This window comes from Mirounga angustirostris, unplaced genomic scaffold (genome assembly GCF_029215605.1).
Source record: "Mirounga angustirostris isolate CCGP_5_RB_7025 unplaced genomic scaffold, mMirAng1.0.hap1 SCAF_6, whole genome shotgun sequence".
Taxonomy (NCBI): Eukaryota; Metazoa; Chordata; class Mammalia; order Carnivora; family Phocidae; genus Mirounga; species Mirounga angustirostris.
This window is the reverse complement of record NW_026991714.1, coordinates 64,457,835-64,483,792: the sequence shown is the minus strand read 5'-3', so window position 1 is coordinate 64,483,792 and position 25,958 is coordinate 64,457,835. Positions and strand designations below refer to the sequence as shown.

Here is a 25,958-nt window from a genome sequence, read left to right as displayed (position 1 = left end):
TCTCACACCTGCTTTGGTACATACATACTTGAGGGGCATCAGAGGCACAGTGGTCAACTCTGGGAGGTAAAAGAAGGTTCCACAGAGGAGGTTATCATTCTATCTGCTTCGGGGAGGCTCTCCACCCCTTTTCCAGCTAGAGCTCAGCTCCTCCCTGGAACAGAATGACGTGTATGCAACACCAAACAAATAGCAGGGACTATATTTTTGAGCAAATACAATGTCAGCATCCACTTGGGGGAAAAAGCCTCTTAGTTAAAATTATTCAATTTTTTTGCTCACTGGGGTGTTTTATAGGAGAGGGTTGCCTTGTTTGCCAGCAGACAGTTGCCAGGGTTGCAAAGGAAAATGGGCATGTGGTCCCTTCCAGCTTGTGGGGTATAAAGTAGATGTATTCCTATCAGTGGCTGCAGAATATCACATCTGGTTTTTATTTCTAAGGCTTGTCACCTAAAACCTCTTTCAAATGAGTTGGAGCATATATAAATGAGTGGGCGAATAGTCATGGAGGTCAAACAACACAACGTTAAAATAAGGCGCAAAGTCTTGCCACAGAAATGTCTAGCGTTGTGTAAGAGACAGTCATTCCTCCTGACAGTTTGTCAAATATCTAATCCTGGAATGAAAAGCCACAGAGGTTAGCCCAGCAATCTGTTACAAAATCAGTGCGTTGCCTGAGATACTGTTCCCCCCAACCTCTGGGGATCCATTCAGCACACTTTATCCATACACGTCAGATGAATACAAAAGAAGTCACTGACTCACTTTTCTTCAATAAATGCACCTCGCCCGAGACCAGAGTCAACTCCTCAGAGACCGGACTCATCCTAAAATTACAGTGTAGTATACAAGAAGTGTGAAATAAAGGCCTTCGGCTGTGCGTTGTGGTGCTTGCGAATCTCACCAAGGAAGTCGTGCCTTGGGGGTAGGGTGCTATGCCTCCAGGGGGCCCCCACTGAAAAGAAACACGCATTTCCCATGAGGGTTCATAAAGACATTAGTCCCCACTCCCACAGGCGGCTTGACTGGATTATTACAAGTGTTTGCTAACGTCCTGGAAGGCAGCACCACCGGGTGGCAGGGAGGTTAGGAGGGGTGGATGTTGCGGGGGTGAGGGGGCAGGATAAAGGGGCGCTGGAGCCTGCCCTCAGTTCAGGGCGGGACAGAAGAGACTGGGCTGTGTGGTGGTGGCGAGGGGTGTGGGTAGATGGAGGTTCAGTCCACTGGACCATTTTCCTTATGCCTAGTCGCTGTCAGAGGTCACGTGGCTTTAAGCGCTCCGGCGACATCCTCAGAGCCTCAGATCTGACCAGTGACAGAAGTAGCTCAGATTGAAATCCAGCTTTAGCCCCAGCCAAAGGCTCTGCCATTTCTGCTGCATCTGAAATCTGCAACCCCTTTCGCTCGAGTGGAGTACGGCTCCTGAAAGCAGGAGGATGTGGAGCTGTGCAGGTGGAAGGGGGTGGGGGGGACCTGTACCTCCCCAGCACCTAACACCCCAACAGCAGCGCAAGAAGAGAAGTGTGTGTGTCCCAGGAGCCCGCACTCTGGCCTGCAGCTGTGCTTCCATGGTGTTCAGAGGGGGGGAGGGGGGGAGGCATTCAGGGCACACTCCACGCTCCCTACGGCACATCCTCAGGCCTCTGGCTGCCTCCCAAAGAGGACAGGGAACACTAGCAGTTTTAAAAAAGGGTGATCACGGGATGCCTGCGTGGCTCGGTCAGTGAAGCATCTGCCTTTGGCTCAGGTCATGATCTCAGGGTTCTGGGATCGAGTCCCGTTTGAGAGCATGTGCTCTCTCTCAAGTAAATAAATGAAATCTTTTTAAAAAAATAAAAATAAAAAAGGGCAATCACACCAAGGCTCCACAGGAGGAAGTTATGGACTCACAGCGACTCAGAGTTGCTCATAAGTGGGCATTGGGTCTTCTTTCTGTCCTTTTTAATTTTTTTTTTTTTTTTTTTAGAGATTTATTTGAGAGAGAGAGCAGGGGGATGGGGCAGAGGGAGAAAGAGAATCTCCAGCAGACTCCATGCTGAGCGCAGAGCCCAGAGCCTGTCAAGGGGCTCAATTTCACGACCCTGAGGTCATGACCTGAGCCCAAGTCCAGACTCAGACACTTAACCAGCCCTGCCACCCAGGTACCCCTCTCTGCCCTTTTTAAACCTGCAGTTTATGTGCATGAGCCCTGTTCTTAATACTATCTTTCACTGGGCGCCTGGGTGGCTCAGATGGTTAAGCGTCTACCTTAGGCTCAGGTCATGATCCCAGGGTCCTGGGATCGAGTCCCGCATCGGGCTCTCTGCTCCTTGGGAGCCTGCTTCTCCCTCTGCCTCTCTCTCTCTGTCTCTCATGAATAAATAAATAAAAATCTTTAAAAAAAATTATCTTTTACTTTGGAGGTTCAAAATAAGAATATCTTTTTTTTTTTTTTGGTTAAGTATAGGCTTGGATCCCTTTTGTTTTATAATAAAAAAAACTTCAATATGAGACCCAGTGGAGATGTATTTCTTCGAGTTGCTTCCTTCGTTCGTGCCTGTGGGTTGTGTACTTGGCTTCCTGTGTGCCCGAGGTTCGGATGACACAGAGGCAAAAATGAGCTCCTCCTTTTTAAAATGGAATCCGTCTAAAGTTTCTTCCATTTTAGATCCGTTTTATAACAGAAGCTAACACAGTACATAATTTAAACTGAACTAACCGAATCGGTAGTTCAGCTTAATACACAGCTGCATTATTTCATGGCTGGCTTTAAAAAGAATCCATATAGGAGTACGAAGAAAGAAGGGTTCTTTGGAAATCCTGATCCCCCAAAGTACAGGCTTGGTTGGAAGATGATTTGTTGATGTAAACAGAATTTGCTTCTCTGAGATGCCACTTAACCGTTTTTGTTTCTCAAGTATGTTTTCAGGCAGCTCATCTGTGTAAAATAATGGGCTCTTTCTTCCCTCCTGTGCCTGGGAGCTCTTCAGCCTTGTAGAGAATCTCATTTTACTTGTTTTCTTGGTGAAGACAATGAATCCTTAACTAAGGTTAATAACAGAGTGGGAACAGGTGCTGGCCATGTGCCAGACGATCATTAGCAGCAACGCCGAACGCCTTCCCGACATCAACATCTACCAGCTGAAGGTGCTCGACTGTGCTATGGATGCGTGCATCAACCTCGGTCTGCTGGAGGAGGCCTTGTTCTATGGGATCCGGACCATGGAGCCGTACAGGTGAGTCATCAGGAGAGGGCCAGAATCGAGGCTGCAGTGTCTTCTCTGAGCCGGAAGACTGACATCCTGAAGTCACTTGGATGGTCACTTTTTTATTGTGCGTCCCCATTTTGTTCGTTGCTCCTGAGGCTCGTGTCGCGTGTCAGGCTCTGTGGCGGTGTGGAGACTGATGAAATGCTGTCTCTGTGGAGTCGGGGATTCCAGTGTTGTGTGCTGCTTGCGGCAACGAGGCAGAGTGCAGGGGGTGGGCAGCCGCGGGGGCGCAGGGCTCGGCCCCAGCTTGGCCGGGGGGGCTGTGTCATTTGCCTTTGGGGCCCTCGGTCTGGCTGACTGATGGTGGTCTCTAACGTTTGTCACGGCTTTATGGTTCCCGGGGTGCTTCACTGGAATCAAGGGACCCCATAACCGCCTTCTGACCCACTCAGGAGAGCGGGGAGACCTCGGTGCTCAAACGTGTCAGCGAGTCAGGTGAAGGAGCAGTTGCTACTTAGTTGTTTCTTGACTGTCCGCAGCTCCTTCAGACCAGGGGTGTGTTGTCCCCTGATGCCTTTGTAACTCACAGGAGCTTTGGCAGCGCTGAAGTCTGGTGCTGGTGGGTGCGGGACCCCATTTGCGGAGGGTCAAGAACGTGAGTTTGGAAGTCGAGGCAGATCAGTCCGGAGGGAAGGGCACGGCGTCATTCATACTGTCAGCTGAGGTGGGAGCAACCATCTCGAGCATAGGACAAGGTCCCTCACTGCTGGGAAGGCGCCCTGAAGCCTGGGGGGCAGGGGGCGGGGGAGGTCCCTGAGAGCAGGGGCACCATTCTGGGTGGCACTGAAGGCCAGGCAAACACGATGTCTGCCCTGAGGGGCCAAGCAGAGGGACAGCCCAGCTCCCAGCCTTCCCCGCAGGGGGCAACAGGTAGGAGAGGGGCTCTAAGTGAAGGAGGGTGGGCAGCAGGGTGCACAGACCAGCCACGGCCCCGGGCCCCAGGGTGCCCCAAGGGTGGTTTTTTTTTTTTTATAAAGATTTTATTTCTTTGACAGAGACACAGCAAGAGAGGGAACACAAGCAGGGGGAGTGGGAGAGGGAGAAGCAGGCCTCCCACTGAGCAGGGAGTCTGATGCGGGGCTTGATCCCAGGACCCTGGGATCATGACTTGAGGTGAAGGCAGATGCTTAATGACTGAGCCACCCAGGTGCCCCCCGAGGATGTTTTCAGAGCTTCCGAAGGTGGCTCCTTCCCCTGCTTGCGGTCGAACAGCTCTGGAATCCAGACTGTGAGTCAGCTCGCATCAAACTTGCAGGCGATTGCCTTCAGGGCTGAGATGGTAGACTTTCCCATGAGCGTCAAATGTCTGCTCGGGATGATGAATCTTGTGGGTTTTCAGAAAATATGAACCGAGCACAAAGAGATAAGGCTTCGTTCTCTGAGCCTAGGTGTTGCAATAAGAGGCAGGTTGGGATGGCTGGTGTCGCTTCTCTGAACCCCAGGGCTGGGTCTCAGGAAGCCAAACCATGGGCTAAGCGGATGGACTGTAGCCGGGAGACACAGGCCAGGCAGACCCTCCTTCCTGCAGGCGCCCCCGCAGCCCCTCGCCCCACACTCTGGCTAGCGCTGGACCTGCACCCGCTCTGGCTGCCCCAGCCCCCATATCCACCCCTAGGCTGCCCTCTGGGCTGCTCTGACCACAGACAGACACTCGACACTGGTCCCCCACCTCGACGGTGCTGCTTCTGCACACAATTTTGAATCATCTCCCCACACCTATCATGGCTTCTCTGAAGGACTAATTTACCCCTTAATTAACTGACTTGAGTCAAACAGAGAGGCCTTTCTCGTGAGGCCACGTCCACTGGAATGGACTCCATGTTGTTTGGAATACATCTGGTTATATTTTCCTGGTGTTTGGCAGATCACACTCTGTGCTTACGCCGGGTGACAGATTTCCTAGCCTCCCTCCGTTTCTTTTCCCTGGAGCTTGTTAAGAAGTAGCTGTGCAGTGATCTATATTTCCAGAAATCCCGTCTTCATTGATCGATCCACTTTGAACCAGTGGGTTCTGACCGGTTTGCTTGCAGCAGTATTTATTGTAGGGGAAGTAAGCCAGCACCGATGGGGCAGTGAGGGGGATGCTGGCGTACTTGGCCTTTCTTCCCGTTAGCTCAGCAAAAGTGAAAACAAGGAACAAATGGATGAGATGCTCTGCAAGCCCTTTAACAATCCGGAGGCAGGAATCCGAGAGTTGGTGGTGGTTTCCGTCCCCCACATGTGTGTGAGCCTGTGGGCCGCCAGCCACCGACTCGGTCTCCCCACAGATGCGCAAGGTGGGCCCTCGGGTCCCCTTTAGCCAAGGACGTGGGCAGTTAGCTCGGCATGAGTTACTGAGAGGCGACGGGACTGCCACCTGCTCTAACCGTTTTACAGTGTTAATATACTGTTTGCAACAGCTAGACTGAGGTCAGGACTCTGGGGATGATATTCTCCCTCTGGACCTGGGCTAAATTTTAACTACTGACTTTAACGGAGAAGGTGTCCACATTCTGGTTTTATCCAAATCACCGCATTGCTCTCGGCTCCCTTCTTGCTGCTGTCATTTATTTTGACTTGATAGAAGGAAGTTCTTTTATGACGCAACACAGTATTAAGATCTTTGTTTCATGGGGCGCCTGGGTGGCTCAGTCAGTGAAGCGTCTGCCTTCAGCTCAGGTCATGGTGCCGGGGTCCTGGGATGGAGTCCCACTTCGGGCTCCCTGCTCAATGGGAAGTCTGCTTCTCCCTCTGCCTGCCGTTCTCCCCCTGCTCGTGCTCGCTCACTCTCTTTTTCTTTCTCTCTCTCAAATAAATAAATTAAATCTTCAAAAAAAAAAATCTTTGTTTCATGAAGTAGGTTGGCATTAATTCACACACAACAGAATTTATCATCTTTAGCTCATACTGTTTCTTCTGAGAGCATCTGTGATTATATATGCATGGTCATCTGTCCTGTAGCTCTATGAACATTAAGCAGAAAGAAAGCAGTTTAAGCGTATTTCATAAATTTTCATTTAAAAATGTAATTAAATAATCTTAACCACAAGATGAATTGAGTTGCAAAAGTTCGTTTGCCAGTGGTAATGTAGAGCTTGGGAAGCATTTTCCTGCTGAAGAAGGCATTAAGGGTTATGGTGGTGTCACCAGACCAGCCCTTGAAACTCTGGATCCTAATATCGCTGGTGTCTGCTACACATTTGTGTAAAAATAAAAAGAAGGAAATATAAAAACAAAACAGTATAGTTTTAAACTTAAAATTTATATTATGTTGAATATAAAATCAAACTCGATTTTCTTTAGGACCCAGAGAAAGATCTAGAGATACAGAGGCTTGTTAAGGCTTTGGGGAGGACTTTTGGTGTATCCACACGTGTTCTGGTAACTTAACTTTTGGTTTAAGAATAGCATAGACTTCTAGGAAAGCACTTTCCTAAAGAACACAAATAAAAATTACCCTCATCTTTCAAACTCCTGTTCCACTCCCTAAAGATAACCATGGTTAAATTTCTTTCCTAAAGTTTTCAGTGTGTGGTGTGGTTTTCAGTGTGTTCATTTATAACACACTTGCCTAATTTTTTCAAGCCCCGGTTCTTCTCTCTTTTCGCCAGTGGTTCTCACATGCTCAGAGACTTTTGTTTTCCCTCTGTCTCACTTCTCTCCTCAAAACTGCTCACTCGGGCTCTTCCCTTTTTCTCCTTCTCCTGTCTGTCTCTCCTCGTCTCATCTTTCTTGTGGAGAGACTCAGTTCCAGTCTGCATCTGCTAGATGTGTCTAGTGAGGTGGTGGGTGAGGAAGGGAGAAGGGAAAGAAAAGCCAAGAAATCTACTGAGTGGGCAGAGAGAAGAAAATCCCCTGTTCTGGAACTGGCTGTTTTCACTTTACTACAAAGCGTGGACATCAGTCCAGATCAGCTCCTGAATATCCACCTTCCTTTTTAATAGGTCTATAGAATTTCATCTTAGGAATGTACCATAATTTGTAAACTAGCCCCTACTATTTCCATTTCCGTTTACTGTATCAAGAAATACTGCCGTTAACATCCACATAGTTGAATCTTTGTGTACTGATGGGACCAACTCTATAGGGCAAATCCATGTGATAAATTCCTAAATGCTAACTCACTGATCAAAATGTACGTTCATTTTAACTGGAGATAGCAACCCCCAAATTGTGTCCGCCATCCACAATGTGTCACTTTCCTCAAAAGCACTGAGAACGGGTGACATGATGTTGATTATATCTGATCTGAATTCATCTCAAAATACGTAGGGGTCTTCCCCTCTTCCTTGACCAAAGCCTGCTCTTACAGGATGAGATTTGCTGGTATTGACCGACAACATAGTATTTTGTGGTGGCGGGAAGGACATTTTTGTGAGTGTCCTGGGAAGACACTCAAACAAGTGGGTGTGGAATCATTTTTGTGAGTGTCCTGGGAAGACACTCAAACAAGTGGGTGTGGAATCAGACTGGGGAGCAATGTGACTCCCGCTCGTGGATTGAAAAGCATGATCTCCGCTCATGTGGAGTCCGGTGCCTTGCTGGCCGCCATGGTGGCAGAGCGGGAGTGGAAGGCTCTGGGAGTCTGTGCATGTGACCTGTTTCCCAGCCAGGTGTTTGGGACTCTGAGATCGCCAGGGGTCACACAGCAGCCCTGCCGTTTTCATTTTGCCGGTGATTCTTGAACGTTCCCCCCACCCCGAAGCTTTCGCAGATAGGTTGATAGAATGCAAGTACCCGCCACTGCTGTTTTCAAGCCGACTTCTCTTCTGAAGACCTGCAGTTGCTCTTCTGTGTGTTTTTTGTCATCGATCGATATGACGTGGTGGTCCAGGACCCAGTGGGGCGTGCAGGTACCGTGCGGACGCAGCAGAGAGCTGGGCACGGTCACTCACCAGGCACTTACCTGGGCCTGCTTGTGCCCGACCTGCATCTCTGCGCCCCACAGATGTGGTTAGGTTGCCCTGTGATGATGCTTATGTCCGTGTACCCGTCACTGAAGCTCACGCCTAGATGGCAGGGTCCTTGGCTGGCGTGTCTAGGGTGGAACCTTCCTCTGTCGCAGTCACAGTGTGGGACCCAGAGAACACACCAGAGCTAGGTCTCTACCCAGGAGGGGACCTGAGTGCCTGCACTCCGTGCAATGTTCTGGTCATTTCCCTTGCTGGCCACCTGTCTTCCATGGTGAGATTTACAGAACTGTCTCCCCCAGTGAGTGAACAAATGTTTTATTCTCTGCCCATGGTTGTGGACAGTAATCCTTTGGCCCCTTAATCATTGTTTTCCACACTGTTAATTTCCCATTCAAGTCTCTTTGGCCAAACCCCTGTCCAAGATTTTGAGCTGTGTGTTTGTGTAAAATACTGAGTTACCTGATGGACCTAGCCAGGGTCTCTTTTCCTTTGCTACCAATTTTCGAAGACTGGTTTCTTAGCCACAGCCCCTGTCTGGACACTGGGGGATGACCGCCTGCCCCACAGCGGGCAAACTAGTCCCTCAAGGCCCAAGCAGTTTTCATTCAAACTTTTTAATATCAGGCCTTTTAATTCAATTCCCAAAGGCTCTTTTACTTCAGAGTCTAGAAATTCAACAAAGGAAACAGGAGGAAGAGGAGGAGGGAGGAAAGGGGGGAAGAGGAGAGGGAGAAGGAGGGGAAGGAGGAGGGGATGGAGGGGGGAGGAGGAGGGGGAAGTAGGAGGAGGGGGAGTAGAAGGAGGAGTGGGGGGAGGAGTGGGGAGGAGGAGGAAGGTGTAGTGGGGGAGGAGTAGGGAGGAGGAGGGGGAAGGGGGAGGAGGAAGGTGGAGGAGTGGGGAGGAGGGGGAGGAGGAAGAGGAAGGTGGAGGAGTGGGGAGGAGGAGGAGGAACATGGAGGAGTGGGGGGAGGAGTGGGGAGGAGGAACGTGGAGGAGTGGGGAGGAGGAGGAACGTGGAGGAGTGGGGAGGAGGAGGAACGTGGAGGATTGGGGAGGAGGAGGAGGAACATGGAGGAGTGGGGGGAGGAGTGGGGAGGAGGAACGTGGAGGAGTGGGGAGGAGGAGGAACGTGGAGGAGTGGGGAGGAGGAGGAACGTGGAGGAGTGGGGGGGAGGAGGAGGAACGTGGAGGAGTGGGGAGGAGGAGGAGGAACGTGGAGGATTGGGGAGGAGGAGGAGGAACATGGAGGAGGAACATGGAGGAGTGGGGGGAGGAGTGGGGAGGAGGAGGAAGGTGTAGTGGGGGAGGAGTAGGGAGGAGGAGGGGGAAGGGGGAGGAGGAGGAAAGTGGAGGAGTGGGGAGTAGGGGGAGGAGGAAGAGGAAGGTGGAGGAGTGGGGAGGAGGAGGAGGAATGTGGAGGAGTGGGGAGGAGGAGGAGGAACATGGAGGAGTGGGGGGAGGAGTAGGGAGGAGGAGGGGGGAGGGGGAAGGGGGAGGAGGAGGAAGGTGGAGGAGTGGGGAGTAGGGGGAGGAGGAAGAGGAAGGTGGAGGAGTGGGGAGGAGGAGGAGGAACGTGGAGGATTGGGGGGAGGAGTGGGGAGGAGGAGGAGGAAGGTGGAGGAGTGGGGGGAGGGGGAGGAGGAAGGTGGAGGAAGATGGAGAAGAACAGGAGCCAGCAATAGCGACAGTGACAGCCTCCACATGCAGTTGCACACGTGTTTGTTAAACCACTGACTTGCACACACACCTAATTTCCTGTGTTCCTCAGGGATGGATGACCTGTAGCTAACAGGACGCTGTTGCTGGGGGGTAAAGGAGAGCATTATGGGCAATTTCTTGGACTGGACTTCTCTAGGGGAGGCTGAGAAATGAACCTCTCTCTCCTGCAGTGATCCGCTCCTCTGAATGTGCCCCATCGCCCTGCAGGCCTAGCCATCTTGCTCAACACGCCACTTGTAGGTTTGGGCCAAGACATAGGTAAGCCCTGAACCCACGAGCTGTGTGGGAGTGCCCCGGCTTCATGGTCTTAGTTCTGGAAGAAGAGTCCAAGAGCCTGTGCACTGGCGTAGAGCTCTGACCCTCCAGCCCCTCTGACAGGAGGCACGGGGCCTCGGCCCCACCCACTCTCCTGAGTGCGGCAGCTCTCAGTCTCATGGTTGGCACCCCGGGCCTCCGGCACCTGAACAGGTGTTCTGGATTCTGACAGAGCTCTGGGGGACGGCAGACAGGCTTGAGACGTCTGGTGGCTTCACAGACCAAGCCCTAATCCAACTTGGCTGTTTCCCACCTGACTTAAGGCTGACACACAATGATGGGGTGCTGCTGATGCACGAACAGCCCTGACTGGGGAGGGGAGAGGGGACCCACGCGTCGCCTCCAGTGTGCCACACGTAGCAGAACACATATCCAACCTGTGCTTTCTGTCAGTTCTGGCCACAGAATTCCACACTGTCTCCCCTGGCTACTGGACACCACTACCTGACCATCTTTCTGAGGCCCTACCTACCCTACCTACTCTTGCTTTATTTTGGATCATAGTTTAGAAATCCTCTGCTGAACTTGTTTCCACCAACTCCTCCTATGTCATGAGTATTATTATATCACGATATTGTCCAAGACCACTCTCTTCTCAGATGAGAAAATGAAGAAGCTGTTGGCTCCTCCTCCTCACCCACATGAGTAGGCTGTGCCCTTGTGCCCTTGTCCTCCCGCCTGTCTGTGGGTGTGCTTCCCCACTGACACCAGGGGGGCAGCCTGGAGGAAGTCAGACATCTGCGGGAACCTCCACCTTACTTGTTTCCAAGAAGTGGAAGATGGCCTTTCAGTCATGCCTGGTGGTAGGAGACAGAGTGGGATATCATTTGGACTACAAATGCTTACCTATCTTCCACATCTGATGAAGAGCTCACTGCATGGCCTTCTGGAGGCACAGGATCATTTGAATGGGGACATCTCAAGCTTCTAGTTCAGGCACATGCTCATTTTTTCAACATAAGTACTTATTGAGACCCGCTACATGCACTGTGGTAACTATGGGCGAGCGAAACAGACCAAACAAAGCAGAGTCCTGACTCTGGTGGAGCTTATAGGCAGTCCTCAATAGCCAGCTGTGTGTCACACTTGGGTCTTTCCAGAAAGCCAGGCATTTTGAGAAGCTAAGGAGGAATTCTTGAGCCAAATCAGGGCTGGCTTGATGGGACAAGTTTGAATGAGGTTTTATTTTTTTTTTAAGATTTATTCATTTGAGACACAGATACAGAGAGCGAGAGCATGAGCAGGGGGAGAGACAGAGGGAGAGGGAGAAGCAGGCTTCCCGCTGAGCCAGGAGCCCTATGCGGGACTTGATCCCAGGACTCTGGGATCATGACCTGAGCCGAAGGCAGACGCTTAACCATCTGAGCCACCCAGGTGCCCCTGAATAAGGTTTTAACAGTGCTGGAGTAAGAGTCTTTTCTGTGGATCAAGTACTTGTGTCTCTTGGGATTTACTGATCGATTTCAAGATTTCATTGACCATTCTTCTGTGTCAAAGTCTCATGTAGAAGAGTCAGTATCTCTGGTTTTGTGAATCCTTTTCTACCACGTTCTCCAAGCTAGCATCCCCAGTTAGCTCTGCCATATTGTACTCCAGCCACACCTGGCTGTATTGGTTTGCCTGGGCTTCCATAACAAAATACCACAGCCTGGGTGGCTTAACAACAGAAATTTGTTTTCTGTCAGTTCTAGAGGCTGGAAGTCCATGTTCAGGGAGCCAGTAGGTGTGGTTTCTTGGGAGGCCTCTCCCGTTGGCTCGAAGACGGCCATCTTTTCCCTGTCCTCACATGGTCCCACCTCTGCCCACCTGCAGCCCTGGGGTCCCTGTGTATCCAAATTTCCTCTTCTTTAGGACAGCAGTCATGTTGGATTAGGGCCCACCCCAAGGGCCTTATTTAACTTAATCACCTCTTGAAAGGCCTTACCTCCACATATGCAATCTGAGGTACTGGGGGTTTGGGCTTTCACGTAGGAATTTTGGTGTGACACAGTTCAGCTCATTACACTGGCTAAATCCAGCTTGGCCATGGTCTCCTGATTCTCCATCCCTGGAGAATACCAGTTCCAAGGGTCACTCCCCCTACACTCCTTTTCTGTGTGTAAAAGAAAAGGCATTTCTTGCTTGCAGAGCCTATAGGAACTCTAAGGGTACCCAGCAGCCAGTGCTAGTATGCTTGGGTCTCTAGGAGTAAACTAGAGTAAACTAGGGTAAAGCTCCAGACTCAGCTCACGACCAGCCCAGCACTAGTATGAGCGGCGGGTACCAGTTGCTCACCAGAGGATGCCTTCTCCCAGTAGCCAGCATTCCAGGGGACACTGAGGGGGGAATGTAATAATTTGACATGGCTTTTTTTCATGCACTCTTTTGACACAGCCTTAAAATCAAATGCTTAAGCTCTCAGCTACCTTTATTATAAAATGTGTAAAATAAAGGTTCTTTCCTGGGAGATAATCTGCCTAGGACAATTTCAGGTTCTTTGGCCCTATCCAAAACTGACCAAGTAGGTTAGATATTAACAAAAATTGTACATAGATAGGCAGTGGTATTTCTGGACACCCTGGGACCGTGGTGGTGTTAAGAAAGCCTGTAGTACAGGTCAGGTGGCTGGATACATTCTGGCTTGGGTGATCTGTAACATGACACCACTTGCATTTTATTTTAGATCTTCCCTTACTTCCCATCCTTACTTGGATCAAGGATATCAATTCTTCTTTGCTCCAAAACCCAATAGCCATGAGTCAGCCCTATCCATTGCTACAATCTTCCCTGCCTTTTTGGGCCCCTGGGGTAGGCCAAGACCCAAGAAGCATATAACTTTCCTCTGTCATCATCAGAGAGTGAATATCAGAACTTCTCATTTCAAATCAGGACCAATAATCCTGCATTACTTCCACCTTCCATTGACCTTGAACCCAGGCCAACAACTAGAGCAGGGTCCCATGCCTTAGAGGCATCCCCTTCTGCACAGTTGTGGGTTGTAGTTATCCTTGTACATAAATGTACATATCCTGTAGTGGTAATATCTCTGAACAGAAAACTCCCTGTAGACACCACTTCTGTCCAATTCAAATGACAAAAAAAATGTGTTCTGTCTCCGTGGGCTACCCAGCCACCCAGCTGCCAGCTTTGGCTACCTACTTGGATTTTTGTTTTTGAATTGCATTGTTAAAGGCCCTTCCAGATTCATATTCACTTATCTGCTGGGAAGTATCTGGGCAGACAGGTCTAAGGTCTGGTAAGTAGTTTCCTGATCAACCCTGGGTTCTAGAGGAATCACCCAAGTGGCCATGTGATCAGACACAACCCGTAGTCTGTATGTATTACAGACCTCTGCTGGAAGTTGAAGGATAGACCCCCTTTTACTCTTTAAAGTAACTGGTAGTCCTCAGACCTTTATTTGAAAGCAACGTGTAAAATATCCATCTGACACCACTTTTTTCCATCTGCTCCTTCTCATGCTCCAAGCCTCTCCTTTATCACTCAAGCTCCCAGTCCAGGACCCTGTCCTGTGAAGGTGCCAGACTCTTCAGGAAAGCATGACTCAATCTAGCACTTAGCCTCCTGGGAAAGGTGCAAACCAGGAGAAGAGCCACCAGCACCTGCCACCCACCTTTGGATAACTCCCCACTTAAAGCTTTTCTCCAAGCAAAACTGAAGGGCCCCAAGCCCTCTGCCCGCCCCCCTTGGTGACCATGTCCCAGGAAAACAAAAGTTCCCACATGTAGCTTTCACCTAGTCCACAGATGCTCATGCTCCATGGAAGTCTTCCTTTTCCTCAACTCTGATGCTTTAGGTACTGATTCCAGGGTCTGTGTTCAAGTCCCTCTGGGCCTGTCCTCCGAGGGCATCCTCATTCTGGCTCATGTACCCATTGCTGTGCCCATTGCTGACCCTCCCTCACCTCCCATCCCATCAGGGACAAGAATACCAATTCCTCTTTGCTCAAAAATCCCACAGCCACAGACCAACCCCATCCATTCCCACGCCAATGCCAACCTTGATTCTTGAGACCCTGGGCTAGGACAGGACACAGGAAATAATTTTCCTCTATTGCGTTTACCTGATTCCCAGTAAATCGCCTCCTTATGGGGCCAGATGAAAGCCATAGTCCACCCCTGGAGCTAGGTCACCTGCACAGGAAAACAGGTCTTCTGTGGTCACCAGTGTATATGAAGAGCATGGGCTCTGAGAAATGGCCTGTAGTCTTCCTACTTAGGAAAACATTTCCAAAATAAAAACATTTCCCGTGGGGCTCACTTTTTTTTTTTTTTTTTTAACTTTCACAAGCCATCACTGAGCTCTTTGACTCTCCTGACAGAAAATCTTCAGTTTCTTGTTACAACAAATTGTACCCTAAGCAGCAGAATATCCAATCCTAGGGAATCTTTTGGGATGCATTGAATTTCTCCTGTTGAATCAATATCTTGCTTGGCTGCCCCTGCAGCTACATAGCTGCTCTTTTCCTTTTTCTCAGCTCTTGGAAGGAAAGTAGAAAAAGAAAGAATCCCATTTTCCCCTGTAGGGAGCCAGCAGAAAATCAGGTGGGCCTGAGAAATGGGAAATGGTAGCTAGGACTTTGAAAGGCTGAAAGAGAATTTACTAAAATCAGTTTGAATTTCATGTAAAGTACAGATTTTGTGTTTAAAAAACAAATTGATCAGCACACACACATGCTATTTATCTGTGTGTTTTAAGGGAATCCCATACTGAGTTTTCAGAAATTCTCCAGGGACAGATGAATGAACCCCAAACTGTAGGTAAAACTGTTCAGTCAACCTTCATAAATCCGATCGCCGATAGAGAATGGTGATGGCATTTGTAAGGAACAGTAAGAGGTCCTTGAAATGAAAGATGGGGAGTAAGTGCCCCTCAAATGATAGTCCCTAGTGTTTGAGATAGCCGGGTCATTCGGAGCACGACAAATATCCTTTGGGCTAGATAGCACGCAGAGCTCTTGAGCCCATGACGGCAGACTGGCTGGGAAAAATGTCTAGTATTCTTATGGCTACGTATGTTCAAGGGAGGTGGCCCCCACTAGGTTCTAGGAGACTGGAGTGTGGGGGACAGTGGGCTGTGGTCCCTGAACAGGCAAGGGGCCTGGGGACAGTGGGGGAGGGGCGCTCTGCAATGGATGATGGAAATCTCTCCTACTGCACAAAGGACACCAATCATACTCTCCCACGCCCTTCAGAGTTAAAGAGGAGCAAATCTGCTTTCACTTATAATGGGAAATATTGCTGTAATATCCTCCCAAAGTAAGATAAATTGGGTCCAACAATCGTAAAAGCATCTGCCAGCCATTCGTTAGCAGCATCTTTCGAGAGGAATAGGTGAAAGGACTTTAAGAACTCTCCTCTACCTTTCAACTCCCTTCAACAGAAAAGGAATTGCTATTATTTATTCAGAGCCTAGGTAGACCAGGGAGCTTGCTTGTCCTGATCTTCACAGCCACGATTCGGAGGTGCTACCTGAGGAGGCGGGGGATGAGGCCAATGTGACATGCCCACCCCACGGCAGAGCTGGCCTTTGAACTCACACCTCACGTTCATTTATTTTATTTTTGTCGTATTTACAAAAAGGATGTTGGAGTCAGCTTGAACCCAGATTTGCTTGGTTACAAGGGTCCAGACCATTACTACACTATAGAGGGCTGGGTGGTCTTTCCAACCACACCACCCGCCTTCCTACTCCCTGCATCAGTCAAGATGGTTTTTGTTGCAAGTGACAGAAATCCACCTTGGACTGCCCGACCCAAGAAGGGAGTTTGCTGCCCCCATGGGTGCCTCGCCAGGGCAGATACAGTGTGACTGAATTCAGGGGTATAGTCTGGGTCTTCAGATTGGTCTGTGTGTCTCTCAGTCCTTCTGTCCTTCCGCACAGTGTGACAGGCCCAGCCTGATTCTTCTGGCTCTGTGACAAAAGAAAAGGCCTGTTCCTGCTAGCTCTCAATTTGAAAGTACGTATTTGGGGTGGACTTTTATGGCATCTTTGGGTCTAATGTCAACTCCTGCTCTCATTCCACTGGTAGCCCCACCAGTAACATGGGTTTTGTGTGGGACAGAAGTTGTTCAAAAGCTTGGGAGGCACATGGATGATGGACAAACCAGAAGAACAGGTGTCCGCTGTACTATTTCGCTTAGAGTTGAGTAGAAATGTCAGAAAGAAGATTCAGAGGTGGTAAAGGGAGCCCCCGCCCCAAAAAAAACCCAGCAAGCCCTGCACTGTCAAAGCTCTATGCTGGGAATGAAGCTCTGCAAGAGTGGGCTTCTCAAATCCCCAGGAGAGCAGCAGGACACAAGCAGGCGGCTTGGGAAGAGGTCTGTGCATGTAAATCTGTTGTCTAGTGAGGATGATTTATACCTTTCAAACAGCTATTTTTCTTTAAAGATTTTATTTATTTGTCAGAGCACAAGCAGAGGGAGCAGCAGGCAGAGGGAAAAGCAGGCTCCCCCCTGAGCAGGGAGCCCAATGCAGGGCTCGATCCCAGGACCCTGGGATCATGACCTGAGCCCAAGGCAGACACCCAACCGACTAAGCCACCCAGGTGCCCCCAAACAGCTATTTTTCAATAGGAGTCATTAATAAAATGATAGACCCCTTTGGGGAAATATATAATGATATGCCTCCAAGCTCCATTTTTTTGGGGGGGAGGGGTCTTAAGTCAACATTTTTATCGAAGACTTCATGGGATGAATGGATAGAAATTGTCGGCATCAAATTTGTAAGGATTGCAAACCTGAGCATGACAACTAATGCTTTGGGGGAATGAAGCCAAACGTCAAAACGTATCTCCTTAATTAGAAACATTCAGTGACTACCAAAAAGATGAACTTCAAATTTGTGATTAAAAATTCAGTAACAGGCTGGAGAATTTTTCTAGTATTTTGTAGTGGATTATTTCTGGTCGCCCCACTAGTATTGGTTCCTCCATTCTCTTTCTTCATTGAACCTCAGATGTCCTTGCTGTGTAGTTTGTGTGTGACGGGTCACTGGGGCAGTCCACGATTAGCTTAAGCTAGAGAATCACATTTCCTTGGTCACCTGACCAAAGTCAAACCAGTTGGAGCAAATGATGGTCCATTCTTGGGCTTTTATTTGATGTACTGAGAAAGCAGACTGCCCCTTTCCCCTTTCCTATTGCTCATAACTGAGGAAGCATGGGGCCATAGGTCTCCGGACCTCAGAGAGAGGGAAGGAGGTCCAATCCAGGAAGCAGAGGTGAGGAATGGAGAGATCTCGGTCACTTCGTTCAAGTGTGCCCGAAACTGAATTCGCCTCTGTACTGTGCAGTTGCATGAACACGTAGACTGATGATTTTCTTTCCTTTTTTTTTTTTGTCAGCCAGTCTGAATTGGATTTCTTGGTTCATACAACATAAAAAATCCTAACTGCTGTATCTAGGGGGCTGAGCAGGGCTAGTGCCATGCAGTGGCCAAGAAAGCTAATATAATTTCAGGCTGCATCATTGCAAGGATAGTATCAACATCCAGGGGTTGAAGGCATGCATCCATAGCAGTGTGTCTAGAGTTTCTCGCTGAGAGTGACCAGGATGAGAAGAATTTTGTGACCACATTATCTGAGAAGTAGTTGATAGAAATGGAGATGTTTCATCACGGGGTGAAAAGACTTTGTGAAGGACAAGCAGACACATGATCAGTTTTCAGATATTTGAAGGACTGTTGTGCAGGAAGGGAGTAGACCCCTCATGACAAGAGGAGGAGGGGTCAGGCTGTGGGACCTGGGATTAGAGGGAGAAGCATTTCAGCCAGGATATTAGGGTGAACAGCTTAGAATTCATGCCATAAATGGACCATTCAGTTCGGAAGAGTTGTAAGTTCCCCGTCTTTGGAAGTTTTCACACAGTAGGTGGCCATCTGCTGGATTTTTAAGAAGGAATTCCTGTATCAGGTGGGAGGGTGGTCCAGATGAGCTTCACTGCCCCTTCTGGCTGAGATTCTGAGTTCTAGAACCCTCCCAAACCTCTGCAGTTTCAGTCACAAACTACAGAAACAAACCAGCTCAACTGTACTTGTCTGTGGCTTCGATTATGATTATGTTCTGGACGACGTGTGCCCTTTTCTTCCTCTGCCTGGCTCTAAGAGAACATCCTGAGGGACAATTACAGCTTCCATAGCTTGTCCTTTTTTGTGTGTCTTAGGAGGTGGTGGAATAAGCTAAGTGAGGTGCAGATACCTCACAAAGTGGTATCAATACATAAGCAGGGATACAGGCGCCCATCTATACATGTGGATGCATTCCTATGTATTTGAAAGTACGTATTTCTAAACAGTTGCGTGATATTTTTTTAATCGCAATAGTTAGTTGTAAATCTCTAAATAGTAGGAGATTTTTACACTTGAAAAAAGCCTAGGTTTCTAGCTCTGCTTGGGAAATTGGAAGCCCTCGTGACAGGGGACCCATGTCCCCAAAGCAAGAATAGCGGGGCTAGGCGGCAGTGACCTTTTTCAACCCAGCCCCCCCTCTCTATCCCAGTGGACTTCTAAGTCCTTGCTCTGGCCCTAAATGCTGCTTTCCCTCCTACTGGGCACTCTGCTGACAGTTACCACGTTGGCCTTTGTGAGTAGGAGAGTTTTAAAACGTGAAGACATTCTGCCTCTCAGATGCAAAGAATGTAGAGGGAGAAAAAGCAAACACTTCATTCTTGCTCATGAGTTTGCTACAAAAGTATAATGTCTGTTTTAAATTAATACAAAATGTGGATTATTCACTCTTAGAGATGGATGAATGGAATAGTCTGCAGATTTACAGGAATATAACATCTGGGTAAAACCTAAGTTCCTTTTCTCATTAGTTCCCCTGTTAATCAGTTTCTCATTAATATGCTCAAAGTCGGATATTCTTCGGCATCTCCAGGGCAAGCATCTGACTCCCTTTCTGCTGAATAGTGCTTTCCAAAGTACGTTCCCTGGAGATAATTGTCCCAATGATATGGTATGAAAAAAGGATCCTCATCAAATGAATCCAGGCAAAGCTAGGTTAAATAAAATAGCGTCAGGTCAGTTTGCAGAAAATCAACTACTGATTGCCAGTTCATTAAAAGTCAGTTCACCAAATTCCAATTCCACAAAAGACCCATTTGCCAGATATGCCAAATTTACGAGTTGTGATTTAGCTTTTTCTGAAATGTTCAGTCTGGATCACTGATATTGAAAGATGCTTTTCTGAATATTAACTAACCTTGAGATGCTTCCTGAGACATCAGTAAAAAAAAAATTCTGGACGGTTGGCAAAACAGGATTCGGTACTATTTGAAAAATTCCTGTTTGAAAGGCAATTTTTCTGTCTCAGGGTTTGGCAATTCATATGTTAGGATTGTTTCAGCTGTATTTGGTTTCTTTTCCATGCTTTTCAAATGTAATTTTCTTTTGGTTTTTAATTTAAGCATTTGTAATGTTCTTTCACTGATTCCTAAATAACTTATTAGCTTTAATTTTGCATTTCAATCAACTTAGAGTTTAAATTAGATTTAGATTAATTTAAACCTTTGATATTTGAGGGATGCTTTTGAATTTATGTTTAATTTAAATGTTAATTGCTAAAGATACTAAATTCAGGCTGACAGGCCACCAGAAGAATTGTGGAAAAGAAAAAATGCTTGACATTTTAAACAAAGTTAAAAATGATGTTCAGAAACATCCAATAGAAACCAGAGTCAGCCCAAACAATCTCATTCCTAGAAAATTACCCGTTTATATTAATTTGTTTTACTAACTTCTTCCCTGTTGCATATTCTTTCGCTGCTTGTGCATTCCTGTCAAAGCTTTGAAAACATTCCTTTTACAAGTTAGAAATCTGGATAGGAAAAAAGTGAGAGTTGGTAAATTTATGAAAATCAGCAAAAAATTAGTCAACTTGATCTTTCAGTGAATTGACCTTTCTTTCAAATGAAGTGAGACTGGTTTCTTTGCTGCAGAACTTCTCAGAGCTTTTAGTAAACTTACATTTCCAATCTCCAGAAGAGGCAGATGACGTTTCCCAAACTCAGATACCCGTCAAAGCCATGAGCCAGCCAAGAAGTTGTTACTTTGATAGCAGCTCAGGTGCCTCTGGGCTCTGTGTTTAAAAGTCCCATTAATTAGAATTTTAAACTTTTTTTTCACCTTGTATCTCATTTTTAAAATCTAAAGCAACAGACTCCTGCTTCACTCCTCCCAACTTTCTGGCCTGCTTCTAAGCAGCAGCTTCTGAAAACCTTTGTTTTCAGCCCTTCTGATAGTTTTTTTTTTAATATATATATATTTTTTCAAGATTGTATCTATTTGAGAGAGAGAATGAGAGAGAGAGAGCATGGAGGTCGGGGAGGGTCAGAGGGAGAAGCAGACTCCCTGCCAAGCAGGGAGCCCGATGAGGGGCTCGATCCTAGGACCCTGGGATCGTGACCTGAGCCGAAGGCAGTTGCTTAACCAACTGAGCCACCCAGGCGCCCCCTGATAGTTATTTTTATACCTCTAAATATCTTTTGATTTATGTGTCTTCTATATCAACTACAGAAATTATCTACCAGCTCTAAAAAGATAAAGATCTAGCTTAGACTATTTTTTCTCCTCTTTTAATACTATTACCCTCATCTCCTGTTCCATTAAAAATGATGTTTATTTAATTCTCTTAATGACTACCCGTGAAACGTCAAACAATATCCTGAAATTTCTATTTCTTGTTTCATTGACATTAGGCAGTGTCCCTTGATCTCATACTGTATTAGACATTTAGTTACTCTCATTCTTGATGGAGAATGAGAATATAAAATTCTCACTTCAAAATCATGTTCAATGACATAATAAAGCCTGTTTCCCTGACTTCGAAGATCTGTTATTTCTGGTGTTAGTTGGATTGGGGTTCCTTTGTCAATCACCAGTTTTATATTTCTATAAGTTTTTAGGATCTGCTCTTTGATGTTCTGAAAGTTCACACTGATGTATCTAGGCATGGGTATTTTCTCATTGATGCTAGACCCTTTTGTTTTAAGGACTCTTGTCTCCCTTTATCTCTGGGAAAATTTTTCTTTATTTTTTTCCTTTTTAATTTCATTCCCACTATTTTCTCTCCTTTCATTCTGAAAATCCTGGTAGTCAGATATTAAACTTCTATGTATCCAATGTCTTGGGCCTTTTGCTTTATATTCTGAGAGTTGTCCTGGACTTTATCTTCCAGACCTTTAATAAAATTTTTCTATCTCAGCAAATTTTTGTTTTAAATTTACAAGGACTCTTTCTTGTTCTTGAATGGTTTCTTGTTCATAGCTCCCTACTTTTTGGACACAACATCTTGAATCTCTCTAAGGGTAATTCACCTTTAAAAATTCTCGTCCATTTTCTGAATGATCTTGGTTTCTTTCGAGTTCTTTTTCTCGCCCACCCATTAATTCTGGTCTTTTTCTTGCTGCATACTTTTCTTGAATTTTAGTTGCTTCTTGGTTGTCCATTCATATTTTTTAACATCTTTATTGAGATATAATTCATATACAATATAATTTACCTGTTTAAAGTTCACAATTCAGGGCTTTTAATATATTCACAGAGTTGTGCATTGATCACCACAATCAACTTTAGAACATTTTAGTATCTCCCCCTAAGAAAACGCCATGCTCCTTACCTGTTAGCCCCCAACCCTCTCCCCCATCCCCTCTGCCCTAGGCAACCACTGTCCATTCATATTTGAAAATAGGGGTTAGAAGGGCTGGCTTATTGCTCTGGCGGTTTCAAAATGGAAGTCCAGGGCGCCTGGGTAGACTGCCGGTTAAGCGTCTGACTCTCGATTTCTGCTCAGGTCATGATCTCGGGGTCCTGGGATCAAGCCCCGCACTGGGCTCCATGCTCAGCATGAGTCTGCTTGTCCCTCTCTCTCTCTGCTCCTCTCCCTGCTCACGGTCTCTCTCTCTCTCAAATACATAAATAAATCTTAAAAAAAAAAAAAGGAAATCAATAAGAAGACAATGGCTGGGAGGGAGGAAAAGGCAGAGTTTGAGACTGAGAAGGACCCAAGTCCCAGAAAGCCAAGTATGGGAATCGGGACCTCAGAGAGCCCTGAGAGGGGCTGGTGTTGCAGGTAAGCGGTCAGACCACTCCATGTCAGTGAACTTCACTTCTGTATTCAGGACTCAGAGGAGGGCATTCCACCACAGGTGATCATGCAGCCCCACTGGGCTTTGGGTCTCATAAAGGGGGAGCGTTGCCATCTTGTCCACAGCTGTGCCTTGCACACAGTAGGTGGTATGTATTTTGTAGAGTAATTCAATGTCATGTGTTTATGTAATGGCTTACAGTTTGCAAAGCGCTTTTGTATACTTTTATCTCATCCAAGTAGGGACGGGTGCTAAAGCGGATACACTGTGGAGCTGATGAGGCTTCAGTGGAGGACCCCTCACTTGTGTGAGTCCCTTCCAGGACCCTCTTCTCTATTCTGTATGTGTCAACTTTGAATCCTTTTTCTTAGAAACCCCTAAAACAAATTGTGTCATGTCAGGCACCAGAAAACCTGAACTTGGATCTTTCTGGATCACAGCAGAAGATATTAGCCTCTGTTGAGAACTATAAAAGCCATGGGACTGTAGTGTTGGGTGCCTCATCCAAGGTCACACATCTAATATACGGCAGACATTTCATTCCTGATGGTTTCTCCTCTGGCTTGCCCTCCCCACCCCCATAGGAAGACAGTGTGGTTTCTGACTGATACCCAGGACACCAGCCTTGGGGAGCAGCACAGGACCTGGGGGGTTCGTGTTCCCCCCTAAGCTCCCAGGCTGCCTCTCTCACACCAAGCAAGCGAAAAAGGCCAGCAGCCCCCTTCCCCCACTGACACATTTCACTTTTAGCTGTGAAATATCTTTCAAAGTGTTTTCTCCAAAAAGGAATACTGAATCCTCCTTTCCACTTCTGTTTCTGAATGAGACTTTTAATCTCCTGTTTCATGGTCTTTAAAATAAAATGTAAGATCTAAAGGGAATGAAAAAAAAAAGAGATCATATTTTCAACTGCCAGCTAATTCGCTGATTCTCCCAGGTGGGAAAATCAGTGTCTGCTCTGTAGAGGTGAATCATGCATCCCATTGTGCGGTGCCGCTGACTTTCTTCTTTGAAAATTAGCTTACCCTCCATGCTTCTCAACTTTGCAATGAAGTATATTTCATGCTTGCCTTTCCCCAGACACAAGCGTATGTGTTCTGAGTAGAAATCTGAGCTGCTGGTGCCTGGAGGAGATGCTCTTGGTCTGTTGGAGGATGGAACTGAATTGCCTGGAGATGAGCCAGACATCTCCCCAGGCCTCAGGTCTGAGGCTCCGAAGGCCCGCCGGCACCCACGCGAGCGTGGAAACTTGGCTCTGGGAGGATTTTCATTCTTATTACTAGACTCCTTTATTCTGAAGCTTTCGATCCAGTAGCAATATGAGGGGACCAACTCTCTTGGGTATTAACATGGTATGATCAAAAAAGCAAAGGTTACAGAGACTTCCTTCCTTCCTTTTCCCCCCTCCATGCCCAGGCCCTCACCCCGGCCCCCAGTAGGACTGAAAATCACCTAGACTCCCGTGCTAACCACTGCTCGTTGTAGCATTAGAATCCTTGCCCCAGGCCCTCTGCCCGCTACTCAGGCTCCTCTCCCATGACTTCCCCACAATCCGGGAACCGAAAAGGGGATGCTACTGGAGACCTCTGGGGCCCTGCTCCATTGCTCTGGCTGGCCTCTTTTCTGATTGGTCAGTGACTGTACCATACTGCAGGTGATTAAAAATAACCTTGACAAAACTTGACAATTTGGGGCTGTTGAAATGAATAACAAGCTCTTGTTTGATGCCCCAGCTCCTTGGCTGATCAGAAGCAAAGTTGTCCATTTAAAGGTCAATTCTGAGGCTCCTCTCGGGGCACACTTGGCCTTCGGCTTGGCTTGGTTAAGGTGTTATTGACATGGATCACCATGAAGACACAAAGGGCACCCCTGGAGCGGTCCCTTCATCCAAGTCAGGGCATTGTCATGAGCAGAGCCAGCCAGGCGGCTGTGAGGGGCTGCATGGGGTCCCCACTTCCTTATAAGAGCATGTGTACGAACTGAAGAATGTTTGCCACGAGCAAGGCCAGCTTCCATCTGTCAGCAGCTTGAAATGTTCAGGACAGTCCACTGACTGGAAACATGCACCATGGTGAGGTGCTCAGCAACAGATGGGACGTGTAAAATCTGACTGACTCAGAGCATTTGCACCTCTTAGGTGGCCCGTGGTTGAGCCCAGAGGTAACCTTCATAAACACAGACTCCTCTTTCAAGAAGAAGTCTTGCGCCAAGAACATTCCCCGCAGCCGGCCCCCAAAGCTGCAGTGTTACGGGCCATTGTAGGGCTGGGCAGGGGGCGGGGAAGCCCAGGGGCTGAGGAGAGGGAGCAGCCCGGTTACAGACCCAGCCTCGCAGGAAGCCAGCCTCCCTTCCTCAGCTCAGCGTAAGCCAGACCGTCCTGGTCCTGGACTGACTTCTGACTCTGGCGTCCTCCCACCTCCTCTTAAATCTCCTGCTTGTGTTTATATCTAACCCAGATGGGGTCATCCTTGTTTTCTGGCCACAGAAGTATTTAAAACTACCCAAAGTGGCCAGAATTTGTTTTTGCCTAACGGTATTCTCCCACTAGCTTGAGAGATTGCTGTGAGGGTCCCACCCTGCAGTGCAGGGGCCCCGGGTTTTGGCTGGAAGGAGCCTGGTCCCAGGGGTTCGAGTGCTGTGCTCCCCAGGCACCTCGCACATGACACATGGAGGATACAAACCACTGGGAATAGGGAACCGTCTATGCCAAACTGGGATCCACCTACAGCTATTCTCAGGGAGAGGGAAGGATGGAACAGGATGAAGAACTGAGGTCTGGAGACGTGTGGGTGGCTCAGTAGGTTAAGCGTCTGCCTTCGGCTCAGGTCATGATCCCAGGGTCCCTCTCTCTCTCTCTCTCAGATAGATAGATAAATCTTTAAAAAAAAAAAAAAAAAGAACTGAGGTCTGTTACCTCCCCTGAAGGTTAATGTTGCAACTAGTTTCATTGATCCTGTACTCAGTGAGTCTGGCACGAGCTTTGTCTGTGGCATCCTCCGTCTTACTTGGTGCCATTCCTCCAACCCCCTGGGGCTCAAGGCCTCACTCTGGTCTCCCTAGAGCCCTTTCTAGACCCACTCTTAGATCCTTCCGTCCCACTGGGGTCTTGACTGGCTTTCCCCAGGACACCTGCATTTTGTTAGGAAACAAAGCCATAAGCTAACACAGTCTTATCACCAGGCACCAATGAGAACAATGGTCTGTGGGCCGTCTTGAGCCTTGAAACCTATGCATGTAAATCTCTTGTGCTTGAAACCCATCTGGATGTTGACTTTTCTTGCCTCTCAAACTCTCTCTCAGAGCAGACTGGACATGATTACAGTGGCAAAGCAAGTGTTGGCTGCCCTCTTGATTCTTGCCCATGAACAAAGTAAATGCTGACAAGCCATGAGAGCAGAAAGATCAGGAGAGAGAGGGAGAGAGACCATTCTAGCCACGTTAAGATGGAATAAGACGCCTTAGCCTCCTGGATGGCATTTGAATTGCTCAGATGGATTCAGGACAGGGCATTGATGTCAGTGTTTTACCTGGTGATGCCATACAATCCAGAGACTGCTTTGAAAGGTCTCCTGCCTTTCTAGATTATTCTTGAGGCCTTCCCAAGGCTGGGGTATTAGAATACAAAGCTTATGCAGAATTAAGGCCATGCCATATGGTACCAACCATGAAACAGAAGGAAGCTTACAGGGAAAGGGGTTCATG

The 25,958-nt window shown here is 47.7% G+C and overlaps 1 protein-coding gene across 5 annotated transcripts in view; it reads left to right on the top strand.

Moving 5' to 3' along the window:
• The window catches only part of SMYD3 (SET and MYND domain containing 3), a 713,262-nt gene that overhangs the window by 610,510 nt on the left and 76,794 nt on the right, over positions 1 to 25,958 (top strand). For all 5 annotated transcript variants that reach the window (XM_045877596.3, XM_045877597.3, XM_064594436.1 and 2 more), the window contains one exon: positions 3,041 to 3,215. In XM_045877596.3, coding sequence (XP_045733552.1) covers positions 3,041 to 3,215 — 175 coding nt within the window. The remainder of the gene's footprint in view (positions 1 to 3,040; positions 3,216 to 25,958) is intronic.